Below are 15,565 nucleotides of genomic sequence, written 5' to 3'. Positions count from 1 at the left end.
TATATTTAAATAAGCATGTAGATCTTTGTTCTTACAAATATTAGAAGCAGTTAGGTTTTGCAATTGTTTTTAGATAAATTCATGTTTTATTGCCATAGCAAGTTAGAAACCTTCACAACCTTTATCTTGATAGCTTTTACAGTTTTTTTTATGCAAAATCACCAGTGTACCAATTATTTGAAACTCTTAAAATTTGTCTAAAATAATATGTGATTTTTACTTGATTGTTTTCCTTGGATTATAAATACAAGGTGGCAAAAATACAATTTCTCCAGCTGCTCTTCAAAATATTGTGCAATTCATGTGTCTCCGATCTTTATGAAGGTGGGAAATGGATACAAATGAAAGGAATACTCACAAAAAAATTTCCACAGCAAATGGAGCTATGTCACACAAGTTTAAATAGGGTTCATTTTGCCACCACTCAGTGAGGAGGAAGGCAGTGGGTGTCAAATAATAACCCAAGTGCCTGGTTAGAGACCGTCAGCCAAGAGGAGCATGTTGGGGTTGACTACTCTCCCCTAAGACTATTTATTGTAAGCCTTTAGTGATGGCTCTCCATATTAGTGCACGTCTTCCAGAGGGGTGTCAGCACTTAAAGAGGTTACTGTATAACTCCACTCCGAGACATCCAGGCCACCGTAGCACTTTTCTGTGATGCGTTAACTGACAAGAAGAAAAGGGGAAAACATAAATATATTTATGCGAAGGTGCCCTATCAAGCGAGTCAAACTGATTGTCCCGCTGAGCCATCAATACATCAACTGCAGCTGTAAAATATCACTTTTCATGGCTGAAGATTATACATTTAAGCCTAAATGCCGTGAGCCCTAAACGGTTTAGTGAATTTTTTTGCACTCTCAAATCAGTGTAGATGCATTGTCTTAAAAAAAAATTGTTCTCATGAATTTGTAAGTAAATGATAAATGCATCAAGATTTTATAACAAGGATCCTGTGAGGATCTGAACATTATATAATGTAGTTGAAAAGGATGCAGATAATGAAAATGTAAATAGTAAATAGAGGCAGTTAATCATAGCTGCTTCTAAACTGTTGTGTTAATGTAGCCTGACTTATTTCAGCCAGATGGAGATTTTTTTGCTTCAATTTAAAAGCAGAAAAAGACAAAGACAATAGGGGTAAATGAAATTAAAACTTATTGCTGCTCTAATGTCAACACTGCACTAGAACTGCATCATTCCTGATAAGTACTCTAGTCCCCACAACTCTTTGGAGAGGATTTTAGGGGAAACTTTTGGTCTGGTTATTGCTCTGTGTCTGCAAAATTTACTGACACAGATTTCTAAGATTTTGCCATACAAGGAAAATGGGGCCACACTTTACTGTGACAATCAAACAGAAAACAAAATTGTGCCTGTAAACAAGGAGGAGGTAGAAGTTAGAGAAGACTGGAAAAGAGAGAGAACGAGAGTAAAGATATGAGAAAAAATTGACAGTGTTAAAAGGCTGCCTGTTTTATGATTCTCTATGAATCTGAAAAATGACTGTTTTTCAAAAGCAGTATGTGTCTCTGGAAGGGACAGTTTTTGCCTTTATTGTTTCTTTTTCTGCACCTCTTCTTTTAATTCAAAGCTTCTGATTTCATAGCTTAATGAATCATAGGAATATCTGCTAGTGCTTATTCATTGCAACGCACCCTTCCACACGTACACCTGTACTTATAAACACACCTTTCCTGAAGGGTGTTTAGCAGCACCCTTCTTTCATGAAATATAGTGAAAGAAATTCATGCGTTTTGATAACTTTTCTGCATTGCTTGCCACACTAATGTACCACAGTCAGTTTGAAGATTTGCTCCACCACATTTTCGCCTGCTTTTATTGCAACTTCTCTGCTCCACGCACACTTCTTTGTTACACGGCTCTATGTTCTTGCAGCGCAGTTTCTTCCTGTCTTATGAGGAAAATAATACATTGCTACAGTTAACGTTGGATCTAAATTTTGGGAACCATTGAATTTATCATATTGCTTAGGACAATATAGATAAATTGCTCTGCTAAGTCGCAACAGAGTATACTGTCGTTTTCAGGATCACTGTAGTCAACGACTCAGTGCTTCACCTGGTCTTCCTTTGGTAGACGACTCAAATTGCTATTAAAAGATCGACTGCATGTGATTGTGTTTGTAATCCTCGGATAAGAATCTGACTACAGTTGGCTCCGCCCATTTGCAGAATTTTCTGTCGAATGTAACTCCTACATATTTGTGCAAAATTCACCTATATGCTGATTTTTTCTGAACTTTCCGTCAAAAAGATGTGCTGCGGGAAGATGCATCTCTGCCTGCTCACTATAGAATTCTGCTGATCGAGTGTTTCACTGCATATTTGTGTACTCTTCATGTCTTTGTGTATCTTGCTTAGTTGTGGATTCAAATTATGTTTGCGAGGAGCTATAGCATATACAGAAAAATCTGTTTTAATTAAATACATGTAATCAATTCATCTGTAGTTCTTTAAATAAAAAATGTCTTGTAGGTTTCGTGACAGGGAGTGTATTTTGACTTGCCCCATATCCCAAGTGCATGAAAGACATGACGTTTTTAATGTGTTTGTGATATGGAAACACTTTATTCAACAGTTTATTCTTCTAGGTAATAAACTGGAAAAAAAAATCAGATTTCTTTCTGCATTTGACCCGGCGATTACCGGTCACAGCAGATCATGATAAGATTGCCATTTTGATCTGACTGGTGCATCATTAACTGGCCAGCACTGAATGTGACCGGAGTAAAAAAAACAAATACAAAAAAAAAAAAACATAGCAAATGTAAGTTTGATGTAAGATGTTAAAAGTTCTTAAAATTTGATTTAAATGAAAAAAGCAATTATTTCCTTTTTTCAGTGCATTTTACTCTCTCTGATAGAGACTGTGACAGAGATAAAAGCTTAGTCGCCTCCTTTAATAAGCTGACCAACACTACAGCTACAGGTGGGAGAAAACTCTCGACACTCCTGCACTTTTTCATTCAAATGACTTTTAGGAGCAAAAGTTCTGACTACAAACTAATATGGCTTTGAAACATTATCTTTTCAACATCTTTAAAGACCTGTTAAGTTATCTATGCCTATTTCCACCAGAAGGGGATGCACTTTGATTTTTTTTTCTCTTTTAGCAATTTTGTTCCTTCTGATCCATGAGATGTAATTCAGTAACCTCATCACCCAATTCTCTGTTCTGGTTTCCTCAGCGAGTCGCATGTTGTGTTAACTGCAGCATAGCCTGGACTGTCTCCCTAATTGATCCTGAGCAACATAAATTGAAATGGAAAAATATATATAGATTGCCATCAATATCTTTATTTTGCCCCCTGCTTTTTCAATTTAATGTTTCACCTTCACATATATCAGTGTACCATCATCTCCTCTTTGAGCACTGTTACGCCGTGCGGACATGGAAACCAATCTGACAGGGAGATCTAATCTCGCACCTATAGGTAATATGTAAAGAATCCTCTGCTTTGCAGAAAAGCTGCATTGCAGCATTTCCTTCAATTCATTGCAAGGCAGCTGCTGCAGACTTGGGGAGGCTGCTGGACGTAATGAAGCATAGATGAAATAAAGCCTACACAACCAAACTTCCTTTGGCTCATTACAGGGATGTAGTCACTCCCCTGCTGTGGAGCGATGGTGCTAGAAAAGAAAGTTTACAAACTTTAACATGGAACTTCTAGCAATTTCTTACCCAGTAAATGTGCAGCATTCACTAGTACTCTGTTACAAACTCTGTGTGCTGCTGCCGGTCTTGGCCAGGAGGTTGTTTTATTTTTTATTTTCATCTCAATGGTGTTTTAATGATTAAATAAAGGTTAATAATAAGAACTAAACTGCTATCGATCTATCATGTAGTGCACAGTTACTGTATGTGAGCGTGTATTGGGGGTGCTGTGTAAATTTAAAATATGTGACTTGGAAAGCCACTAAGTGAGAGCAGGTTTCACCTGAAACATGGTTTGAGTTTGGAGGGCACAAATCAAACAGAACGCTCTTCTGAAAAGAAAGAACCACTTAGCTGTAATCAGAAGCATTTTTCACAAACGTTTCTTAAATATTGTCTCCTCCTGTGTGTTTCTAGGCCGTCCCATGACATCAGCCTAGAGGAGTTTGATGATGAAGATCTCTCCGAAATCACAGACGACTGTGGGATTGGACTCAACTATGACTCTGATCCTTATGAAAAGGTGATACTCTGTTTTATGGTTTTCTAGTTACTAGCATTTTACACATTTTGTGGAATGTCTCTCTCACATGTTTTATGTGTAATTTATATTTGGCCTTCATCAAAGCAAAAAAAAAAAACAAAAAAAAAAACTTCTACATGAGTAAGTTTTTGACTCCAAGAACAAGAGCAGTGACTCACAAATCTTAAATAAAACTATAATTACTCAGTTACATTAGAAAGATAACTGGCAAAGTATCCATTAGTAAAAAAAAAAGGATAAACTGTTGCTGAAGTGGCTATAAGGGATTGAAGAACATTGTTTAACAATGCAATCTCTAAAAAAAATGCGGTAAGTTACTGCTTGGACTCCAAAAATTCACTTTATTTCATTTTTATTCAAGGAAATACTTCTTGTAGTTTACCCACTACACTAAGAAGTCGGAGAAAAAATTTATTTTGGCAACATTGAGGTGAACGCAGGTTTCATCCTGACTTGCGTATTTTCTAATGCTTGTATTTACGCTAACATATTTTTTTCCCCCAAAATCTTACGGGTACATGTATAAGCTGTCCATAAACTAAAATTAAAGCCATGTGTTCTGCTATTTTTCCCGCATGATTTAATTATTAATGTGTAAATTAAAGTAAATGGAACTCTCTGAAGCTGAGCTCAGGTTTAATGGGGAAAAGGCAATCCTTGGTATTGTATCATCTTAGGAGAAATAACACACATAATTAAGTATTTATTAAAACTATAAATAATAAAAAAGGACATCTATAAGCATAAATTAATAATAGTTTGGGTTTCAGATCTGTGGCTTTGAAACAAAGTAGCAAACTCAGTCCATTATCCATTTTTATTTTGTGTGATTTTGCAATTAGACTTCAGTAGTCCTGCATAGATTAACATTGTCTCCCTCCTATTCAAACGTCGCACCGTTTTTCAGCTGACGGTCTGGCCTTTTTCCGTGGCCCGGAGCCAAGCAGGGACCCCCAGCTTCTTCTCACCTTGCACTTGACATCAAGGTGGATTAATTTTAGTAGCTCAATAAGATCCAAGTGTGTTGTTTTAAAATTTTGTAGAAAGCGGCCAGTGTAAACCTCCTAAATATTGAACACAAGACTTTTTGAAAACTATCAACAAAATCTTATTCTGTAGATGAAAAAAACTCAATAATTTGTAGGTCCGCAACTTCCAGTAGAGTTTTGACTGCTCTTTAAGTTGCAAAGCTTAACAGTTACTAACTGCAGAATAATTCAGCATCATAGAAGTAGTAGACAGTATTATTAAAAAAAATCCAATTATGTTTGAATTGCTTTCCCTATAACGTGAGGCTGAGTTAATTTTGCAGATGTGATAAATTTGCAAGGATGTTGATATGTAAGGTTTTATTAAATCAGAATTGTATTCAGGGGTTTAACCATTCAACGTCCAAATAATGAAACTTGGGGCTGACTTCAGAGAATGGCTGGCAAATAACGAGGTTACATTAATACAGTTTTGAAGTATACAGGTTTTTTTTTTCAAGTTTAAGGTCTTGTTTTGGAGTTTTGAACAAGCTGTGGACAATCAGGATTTTTTTTTTTTAATCTTAGTAATTGTTCCGTGTTACCAGAATGTAGTTGGGAACAATTATGACTCAAAAATGTATTTTATAACAAACTTGCATAAAAAGCCAGTTTTACTAAAAATTGTCTACACAAATATGGTAAGAGAAGCCAAATTTAAGTAGGCACACAAAAAGAAACCAAACTGATACTAAAGGAAACTGTCAATATCGCTGAAATTTAAAATGACTAGCTATAACGTAGGCTAGCTACGCTACCTGGTGTTGGTTGCACCACAAATGCAAATAGGAAAGAAAGTGTTTGCGACTTTTAGTCCACTAACTTGAAATTTGGTCAATTATACAGAATTTAACCCTTTCATGCATAGTGGTCACTACAGTGGACAGCTGTCTAAAAGCCATTTTCTTGTGCTTCTTGTGGATTTTTATGTTATAAATGCACACAGACCACAGAAGTGGACACTAACGCATCATAAAATACACTATCAACTACTGGCCATCAGCTGCAAGTGCAAGAAATTATTTTTTGTTAAATCCAATATGGCCGACAGACAAAAAAGAATGCCAACCGACCCGGTCCCTCCTTCTACTGTAGATGACTCTTACAGGTAAAAAAAAATATTGTGACATCAGATAACCCCTAAAGAACAATACTTTTAAATAACAACTTTGTATTTGGAGAAAATTACCTAAAAAAAAAAAAAATCCTACCTTTTTTTATGCCTTAAGAAAATAAAAAAAATGAAAAAATGAAAAAAATCCTGACACAAAGGATCACAATTCATGCATGAAAGGATTAGATTAAAATCTTATGAAAATTAACTTAAGCAACAAAATGTAAATAGCTTTGATTAAAGTTTCTGTAGCTATCTTCTTTGGATGAGGTGTTTGACCACTTTGCACATCATTCTTGACCTAATTAAAGGAAATTTTGTCACCCACCAAATCCACGTCTAAACAAATTTTCATCCTCGACTGTCAGTACATAAAGAACCATGCAATGAAGCTTGAATTAATGATTGCGTCATCATCTGTGTCTTCCTACAAGTCTGATCATATTTCATAGAAGTAATGAAGTCATCTGGTTTCAACTGTTCTGTTTGCTTCTGTCTGTCCATCCTGTAGGATGTTAATGTTTTATACTGGTGGCGTTGAGCCACAGCTGCAGCAGAGGCTGGGTGACCCAGTGCAGTTTGCTGCTATGCAGAGACAACCTCCTTCTTTCCCTCCCTCCCAAGTGTGTTTTCCTTCCTCCCCGCGCAGAGCGTTGCCTAGAGACAGAGCTTACACTCCCTGCTCCATCTCCACCTTTTTTCACTCCTCTTCCTTTAAAGCTTCCATTCTTCTTCTTTCTCCCCCTATTCCTCTTTTTCTTGACTGGGAATGGGGAAATAGCTCAGGGATTGAGTCTGAGGCATAAGCTCCTGCCAAAGCATTGCAGCAGATATTTTGCTTCCTTCCAGTTAATCCTGTAACAAATCACATTCGGAAAGCTCACTTAAAACCGAGCTGTGTAGAAGCCCTCTACAGGAGGAAAGATTATTTAAGAAAAAAAAAACTTTCATCTTGTGACGTCATACGTGGTCCGCTCCCCCATCGACGTTCTCCGCATGGATTTAAACTCCTGTCCGCCATCGTCAGACAGCTTGACTGCTCACTTCACAGACATGAAAGCGTAGTTCAGACACAGCGTCGGTCCTTGTTAGGCTACATCATTGCTGAGAGGAGGGATTCTTGCTGACATGGGAAGAATAGGACACACACTCAGATGCCCTCTGAGCGTTCATATGTGCGTGTGTACGTCCAAATAACAAGAAGAGAAAGCCGAGACTAGGAATTACATGGACAGGGTGCTTCACATGCTATTTGATTTTGCTTGCATCAGTAAGGCGCATGACAGTTTGTCAGCYCATCATCCCCAGCAGAAGCAGCAGCAGCATTTTATCCTCACTGATCATCACTCTGCTGTGGAAGACAGAGGCTTGTGGGTTTCGTGTCAGTATGATTTGATCACACTGGGCTTCATGCCTTTGATGTTGAGGAAGAGCGGCCAAGCTAAATAGTGAGATTATCTTTGCGCCCCAATCCAGAGTTTTGATTAATCCTAATTAGTTGTGGGGTTCAGGTCTTAATCTGTATAACTCAGAAGATTGCTATTATGACAGAGGCACACGTATATGTACATGTGATCAAAACAGAAAGTGTTTTTCTGTTGGATTTGGCTCAAAGCACTCAGTGCTATCTGTTTTGATGGTATTCTAACTTTGTTGTTAAGTTTTTGGTCCAGGGTTCCCTTTACTAATTTCTCTAAAGTGTAACTTTGTATGTTTTCTTCAACCTTTCATCCCTGTAGGCAGTGTTTCACCATGTCAAACAGAGAAACCACCACAGCAGCAGTTTCCTCTTTCTCTTTCATGCTTTTTAATCTTTTCACAGGGTCTCACATGCTCACAACCACACAACCCCTGCTGCTCCATGCCTTGTGGCCTCTCAAATAGCCACCTCCATCCCTCCAGAGCTCAGACTGAACTGTAGAAGCATATGCATAATTTAGCATGTGACAGAGAAGTGTATGTGTTCCTAGCTGCGCTGCAACTCTTAATTTGAAATGCTGACATTTACCGATACAGCCATTCAACAGATTCAAATTTAGAGCCACCGCAAGTTATGGTGATTTTTTTTTTTCTTCCAGTCTCCTGCAGTTAATTTGGAATTTCTCGGTAACCTAATATGTTTAAAAATTGTGGGAGAAAGATACAGCACTTAACTCTTAACCCCATCCTGTGACATAAAATATATCTGGGGGAGATTGGCATCACATAATTCTGCCCCATTGTGTATTTGGTAAGTAAGATTAAAGTAATTTCAAGACTAAGAACACTAAAAATCTGAATATATAGTCCCTTTCAATAGTCCTTCAATACTCCTCTAGTTTTTTTAAACTTTTTGTCATGTTACAGCCACAAACATCAATGCATTTTTTGAGATTTTCTATGATGGACAAACACAAAGAATTAAACTTCGTCGTGGTAGGAAATTACATAATGTTTGTTAGAATTAAAAATCTAAAATGTGGGACATGCAGATGTTTTTTTTCTTTCTCATCTAAATAAAATATAATGCAACCAATAAACCTCAGAAGTCAACTAATTAAGTCCAACTGCATGTGATTTATTCTCAGGATCAAGATAGCTGTTCTTTGAAGGCCTCAAATATTTGTTAAGGAACATAAGTAAAAAAACACCATTATAAAAAAGTTTAAAGATGAGTTAGAAAACAGCATACCAAGCTTTGAACATCTTAGGGAGCACTTTTCAATTTGTGCTCAGAAAATAGGAATTGTGTGGCACTAATATATTGCCACCAGGAGGTGACTGACAATCAGACCTGTATAATAAAGCAGCCTGAAGAAAGCCATTGTTGAATAAAAACACTCTGTGTGTGCTGAAGGGTGCACAGTGAGCACGTGGCAAAAGATGCTCTGATCAGATGAGAAAAAGGTTTGTCATTTTGCCCTGTGTGGTGAACAGGGCCGTGCAGAGACCACTAAAGGGCCCCTCTAACCGCATTCTAGGACAGAATATCAACAAAGCCTCTCAGCTTTCAGAGTTTAATAAACAATAAATTACAAAATTGTAATTGAGATATACAATCAAAGCTAAGGAAAATCTCTATATAGAGCATACAGCTATGCCTATGTAAGATATTTTATTAGCAATTTTTTTCTGCAGGTCTATTTTGTTATAGGAACGTATTGCAATATTCAAACCTGCAATTTAGCAAGATATGTAAATCAGAGCTAGACCACCAGACATATTTTGTCTTTACAGAATTACACTATTAAAAATATAAACAAGGGCACAATGCAACCTTTTAATGTACTGTAATCTATAAACAAAGAGCTGCCTGTTTGCTACACTTGCAGTGGATATGAAGATGGTCCATTCAGGAAAGCAGAGCTGCATCAAACTTTAACGTGGAACTGCAGAAAAAAAACAAAAGCAAAAATGTAATTGTTAATGCATGTCACCAAGAGTTACAGAGTTTTGCTTAAAAAACCTGTTTTAACATTAAAATCACACATTTTTGTCTCATGAAGTGAAAGAATTATTTGCAAAACAATCTTATTTACTCTTGTCATAAATCTTTTCTTCCTATTCTAAGTATTTGTTTGTGACTCAAAGTTTTGCTTGTGATTCACACATGATGTCATGGGCAGGGCCCAAAGTCACAACAAAAGATTTCTGATGTGTGCAAAAAAAAAGTTTATATTTGGCAAATAACTTTTTAAGTACACGAGAGAAAAAAAAGTTATTTAATAAAAAAAAAAAAAGTTTTTTAAACAAAACATTTTGTTTTTAAAAAAGAAATTATTACAATTCCAAAAGTTTTGATTACTATTTTATTTTACTTAACTGAGGCAAATTTTATTTTTTTCATTGAATAAATGGGAAACAGTTTTAACTGCATACCCGTCAAACCAGACCCTAAACTTACTTAAAGTCTGGATTGAGTTTTTTTCCCCTTCATTAATGACCCGCTTTTATTGCATACATTATATGTATCATGGTAGCTCAAGGTAAGTTATTTTTAATTCTAAATGAATATCCTTGTTGGACTTTTATTTAAGTGCTATTCTAATTCAAGAAACATTTTCCTAACACTGGAATAAATACAATGTACATTGTGCAAATAAGGAAATTAGAAGACATATATCCATTATGGACATGATCAGTTTTGGATGGGCGATGTGTCCCTATTCCACGCAGTTGCAAAGGGTTAATAGCTTGAGTCATGCAGAACTAATCAGACTGTTTCCATGGCAACGATCAGAAGCAAGACATTCCCCTAGAACTACAGCTCATTGTAGCTATGACCTCTTCTATGACATAGATCTATGTCATAGATGTTTTGATGTCTCCCCTCCTGGTATATAAATATAATATATTTATACTATAAATATATTATATTTATAGTATAAATATAAATATATTTTTATATTTATATTTATACTATATAAATATAGTATAAAATTATCATAATTTTATATGATAATTTTATCATATAAAATTATAATTTTATATGATACTATAAAATCATAATTTTATAGTATTATAAAATTATGATCATTTTATAATACTAAAATTATTTTAATTAATCACACTAATCATTTACAATTAATTAATTAATTAATATTTGCTGGAGATGGGCACCAGCACCCCTCCTGGTGTTAGAAAAGGGATGGATGGATTATTTATGTTGATAATTATAATTATTACTATTGACACCAATAGTAGCAATAATATAATATAATAACATACATTTATTATACTTTAATATTATTGTTGTGATTGTTTAACAATGATAATAATAATAATAATAATAATAATAATAATAATAATAATAATAATAATAATAATAATAATAATAATAATTTTCCTACACAGTAAAACCTTTCTGTTATCTGGTACGTTTGCTACGTTGAGCTCCAGTTAGCCGCTTTATCTTACTGTGCGAGAGGCAACTGCGTCATGCGTCACGGGCAAAAGGTCAAAGGTAACAAGGTGACCGGAGGGCTTATTATGTTGTACAAAAAAAACCCCAACAAAAAACAAATAATTTTAGCAAATGTTATTATGAGTCAGAAGAGGGCTTAGGAAATAATAATACCAAAAAAATAAATAAATAAAATTTGACCAAAAGGGCACTTGGGGGCAAGGAGCAAAAGGGGCAGGTGCTCAAGCACCCCTAGCCCCCCCCCCCTCTGCACCTGCCTGGTGGTGAATGTTATGTAGGGCAAAAGTCTTACATTGCAATGCATCTTACCCCTGAACACACCATGCTCACAGTAAAACTTGGTAGTGGCAGCATCAAGTTGTGGGGATGCAGAGAACCTGTTGCTGATTGGAAGCCAGGTAGAGCCAATCATGGAAGACATTACTTCAGACTCAGTGTTATGGAATGGTTTAAATAGTAACACCTGCCATATTTTCACTTTTCTATTCAAATATAAAATTTATCTCATGTATAATTTTCTTCTTCCTCTACTTCCTCTTCTGTTTGATGTAACATTTTCTGTGGCATTTAATATAAAGTCTTTTTGAAAAAACATTGACGTTACTAGTATTAACATGAAAACATTTCAAAAGTTCAAGGAGTCTGAGTACATTTCCAAGGCACTTTAAATGGTTTCCAGCATCAAATATAAATTTAACACTTGGCCAAAAATAAACTAACCCCACATTATAATTATAATAAAAGATAGTTATCTCTTCCTGTCTGCAATAATCTTTCATAATATATATATTTTTAAAACTTAAGCTATTAAGTCTCTACTACCTCCAAGGTGTTTTGATTTTATTGTTTCATTTTTAAATTCTTTTTTGTCTCTGGTTTTACTCAACACGTGTAAAATGTTATTTGCTTTAAGCTCTCATCTTCAGGCTCTCTAAACCTTTTTGCTGTCGGTTCTTCTGCTCAGTAGGATACATGATGCTATAATTTGACCCGAAGGGTCTGTTTTCTGCCCTGGTAAAAGGATTTTTATTTTATTTTCCATTGGGGAAGCCATCATACTGTTCCTCTGATATTCAGCTGCAGCAGAGTCATTTGATTCGGAATTARCCATGGTCTTCTGGCCTGCGGTCTACTAATTAGAGATCGCAAAGCTTCTCTGCTTTTAAGTATATTTGCTACAGTTATAGCTCTACTTGCTCCTGTAAAGTTGCTGAAATGTTTATATGAAGGATATCAGCAGGATGTCAACTGGGAACTCATGTAATTGGCTTAGGTTAAATATTGTCCTAGTACAGTAAAATGTAAGCCTGCTGATTAATAAACTGAATGCATTTTCTGTCTGAGTCAGTAAGTATATTCCCAGTGGCTCGTATGCAGACGTTCAGCATTGTCTACTAGTCGACAGGATGCATGCTACTGGGCTGGGTGGGTTGTCCTTGGGAACTGGAGACTGCAGGGATTGATTTTTGCCAACACACATGTCTTATTTATAGTTTTGTTTTATTTTTTTTAATCCCGCCTGCCTGTCTGTCAGGTGGCCTTGCTAGAGGATGTGTTGTGATGCTGCAGAGTGTTGTCCCCCGGCAGTTGGAGCGTTTTCACAACCTAGATTTGGATCTTTAAGGTTTTTACACTGCCATATTGTGTATTGCAGTGTAACACACAACATATGCTCAAATGTTGTGTGGACAAAAGGAACCTTGGCTTTTTTACATAGTGACTGCAGATATTTGCCTCAGAGCCATCCTCCATGGAAAACAATATCTTTTTTTCCAAACATTCCACTGTATGTTAACAACTAAATCCTCAACAAGAGATATGTTAAAGAGATACAAGTTTGCATATTCATGTGTAGTCCCTATGCAGTAAGCTGAGTGTTGATTTCAGATTCTGTAGCATAAAGTGGATGCATCAGGCATCAGCAGAATTGTGTGGTGGGTGTGGGTGAGAGGGTGATCTTTGATTCGTCCATTAAACAGACGGCACTTAGAGGAACAGAAACTGCTGCGCTTGTTAACGGGATGAAACGGACAAATCAATCCAGGCATTGTTCAATTCAAATTAGGGAATGGGGGCTCCTGTGACGGAAATACTAATTAATGTGGCAACGACGCATTTTTTTGTATGTGTAGTATAGCATAAGCCAATGTTTTCAGCTGCTGCGCACATCTGAAACCCAACAGAGGAGGTGTGGCTTATTGAACCTCGAACCATTTAGTGTTGTGCTTTCCGGTAAACCAATGAAATCCGATACAGACGTGTTTGATCTAATTTTATTTTGTTGACCTCGAACTTGCTAGTGTGCTCTATTTCCCTACCGTCTGCAAAGCCTTATCATCTTTTTCATGAAGCTGATGCTGAGAAAGGCAGAAGCAATACTCATGAACGTGAAAAACAGTTGAACATGAGCTCCATTTCAACATTTTTGCCCAACTCTTATAAAACATAATACTAAGTTTTGCATAAGTATTTATACACTTTGAGCTTTCCCACATTGTATGACCTACTAAACTAAGTGCTAAAGAACTACAACATGCGACTGTCTACATGTCTACATGATTGTTTTAAAGTACCATCAAAAGAGAACATGCTGCAGTATCTGTAATAGAGGTAGTAGGTTTGAACCCAACACTGCCAAATGTATTTTAAAGGTACTCCTTTAAAATACATTAAAAGTGATCCTTTAATGTATTTTAAAGGATAACTTTTTATACTTTAAAGTTACTTTCTGAATTTTTAATTGCTTTTTTAAATCATTATTTGTCCATTTTTATTTTTTATTTTCTGTTCAAGGAAGGTTCTGACCGTTCTTCCTGCTTAGGTACTGAACTGCATTTCAAATCACCTGGCCTTCTTGGAGTTTCTGGATGGTGTCCTGGAACGAGTGCCATCTGGGGATTCAGTGGGGGGCTTCATGTTGATGTGGGTGATGATGATGTTACCTGCAGAGCTTAATCGGCGAGAGTGGCGTTACTGATCTGAACTCCGTTGCTGCTTTGTTATTGGACTTTAGTGTGAGGCACGGAATAGCAATAACAAACACCATGTTCAAGCATTTTGTTGTTTATAAGTGTTCTTGGTACCAGCCCACTTTGGACCAAAGGTCGACGATCAGTTTTGTAATCATATCATCAGACGTGCTATCAACTGGTCACCACCTGGTGGTAGGTTACCGTACAGATCTGGTAAACACAAATGATGGGGGTGAACTAGAAACATATGGCGAAGGAACCTCTTTGAGTGATCTTCAATTCACTTCTCTGGGAGAATTTCTTTTATGTCCCGAGGGAGATTGGGGAAATGGGATCCAAATGTACCACATTCAGGATTTACGTTACAAATGGAGGACTTCAGGTCTTAGTCATCTTTGGGGACTCCTGAAGCAGTTTCTGTGGCTGCAAAAGCAATCATTTGGGAATGGAAGAAATTCAAAAAGGCTACCAAGAGAGACTTTCATTTCATGTATTATTTTTGACCTTTCAGTGAGTGAGAGAAAGAGAAAGGGAACGATTATAAGCTACATAGGCCTTGGAGTGGAAACTGTAACTCTGGACTGAGGACAATGACGGCAGCGAAACGAGCACTTTGAGGATCTTCTCAATCCGATCAGCCACCATGTCCTCCTAAAGACTCGGGAGAATGAGATTCCACTACAGTGGCAGAAGTCTCTGAGCAATTTTAAAAGCTCCTCCGTGACAGGGTACCAGATGTGGATGAGATTTGGCCTAAAATCCTGAAGGCTCTGGACAATGTGGGGCTGTCATAGTTGACACCCCTCTTCAATGTCGCATGGAAAACTGGGATAATACGTTTGGAGTGGGAGATAGGGTTGTGGTGACAATTTTTAAGAAAGTGGCATTATCCAACTGACAGTTCAAGATCCAGGAGTAACACTGTGGTTTGCTGTTCAACAATCACTGATATATATTATTATATTACAATAACTAACTGTCTCTCTCTCTTTTAGGATTCCCTCATCCTGGAGAAGAGTGACATGCACCACCCAGTCTGCTCCTTCCAGGATGACTTCCAAGAGTTTGAGATGATTGATGATGAAGACGAGGATGAGGAGGATGATGAGGATGAAGAGGAAGAAATTGACCCTGATGCTCCCCCATCTCCCTCTGCATCTCCTCCTCACTCCCCTTCCCTGGGCACTCTGAAGAGCAGACCCACCACGTTGAATCTTACCGCCGCTGTGTCGCAGGTATGCAGATTCAGAATTTAATCACCCAGAACTCACCAACCTCAAGTAAGTTCTTTCTATTAGCCACATACAATCTTTTGTAATACTGGAT

General features: G+C 36.9%; 1 protein-coding gene across 2 annotated transcripts in view; it reads left to right on the top strand.

The window, feature by feature from the left end:
* The window catches only part of mapk8ip2 (mitogen-activated protein kinase 8 interacting protein 2), a 33,278-nt gene that overhangs the window by 6,852 nt on the left and 10,861 nt on the right, over positions 1-15,565 (top strand). For both annotated transcript variants that reach the window (XM_008411332.2, XM_008411331.2), the window contains exons 2-3: positions 4,096-4,201; positions 15,235-15,474. In XM_008411332.2, coding sequence (XP_008409554.1) covers positions 4,096-4,201; positions 15,235-15,474 — 346 coding nt within the window. The remainder of the gene's footprint in view (positions 1-4,095; positions 4,202-15,234; positions 15,475-15,565) is intronic.

This window comes from Poecilia reticulata, linkage group LG6 (genome assembly GCF_000633615.1).
Source record: "Poecilia reticulata strain Guanapo linkage group LG6, Guppy_female_1.0+MT, whole genome shotgun sequence".
NCBI lineage: Eukaryota > Metazoa > Chordata > Actinopteri > Cyprinodontiformes > Poeciliidae > Poecilia > Poecilia reticulata.
Note: the sequence above shows the minus strand (reverse complement) of the source record. Positions and strands in the feature narration are given on the sequence as shown.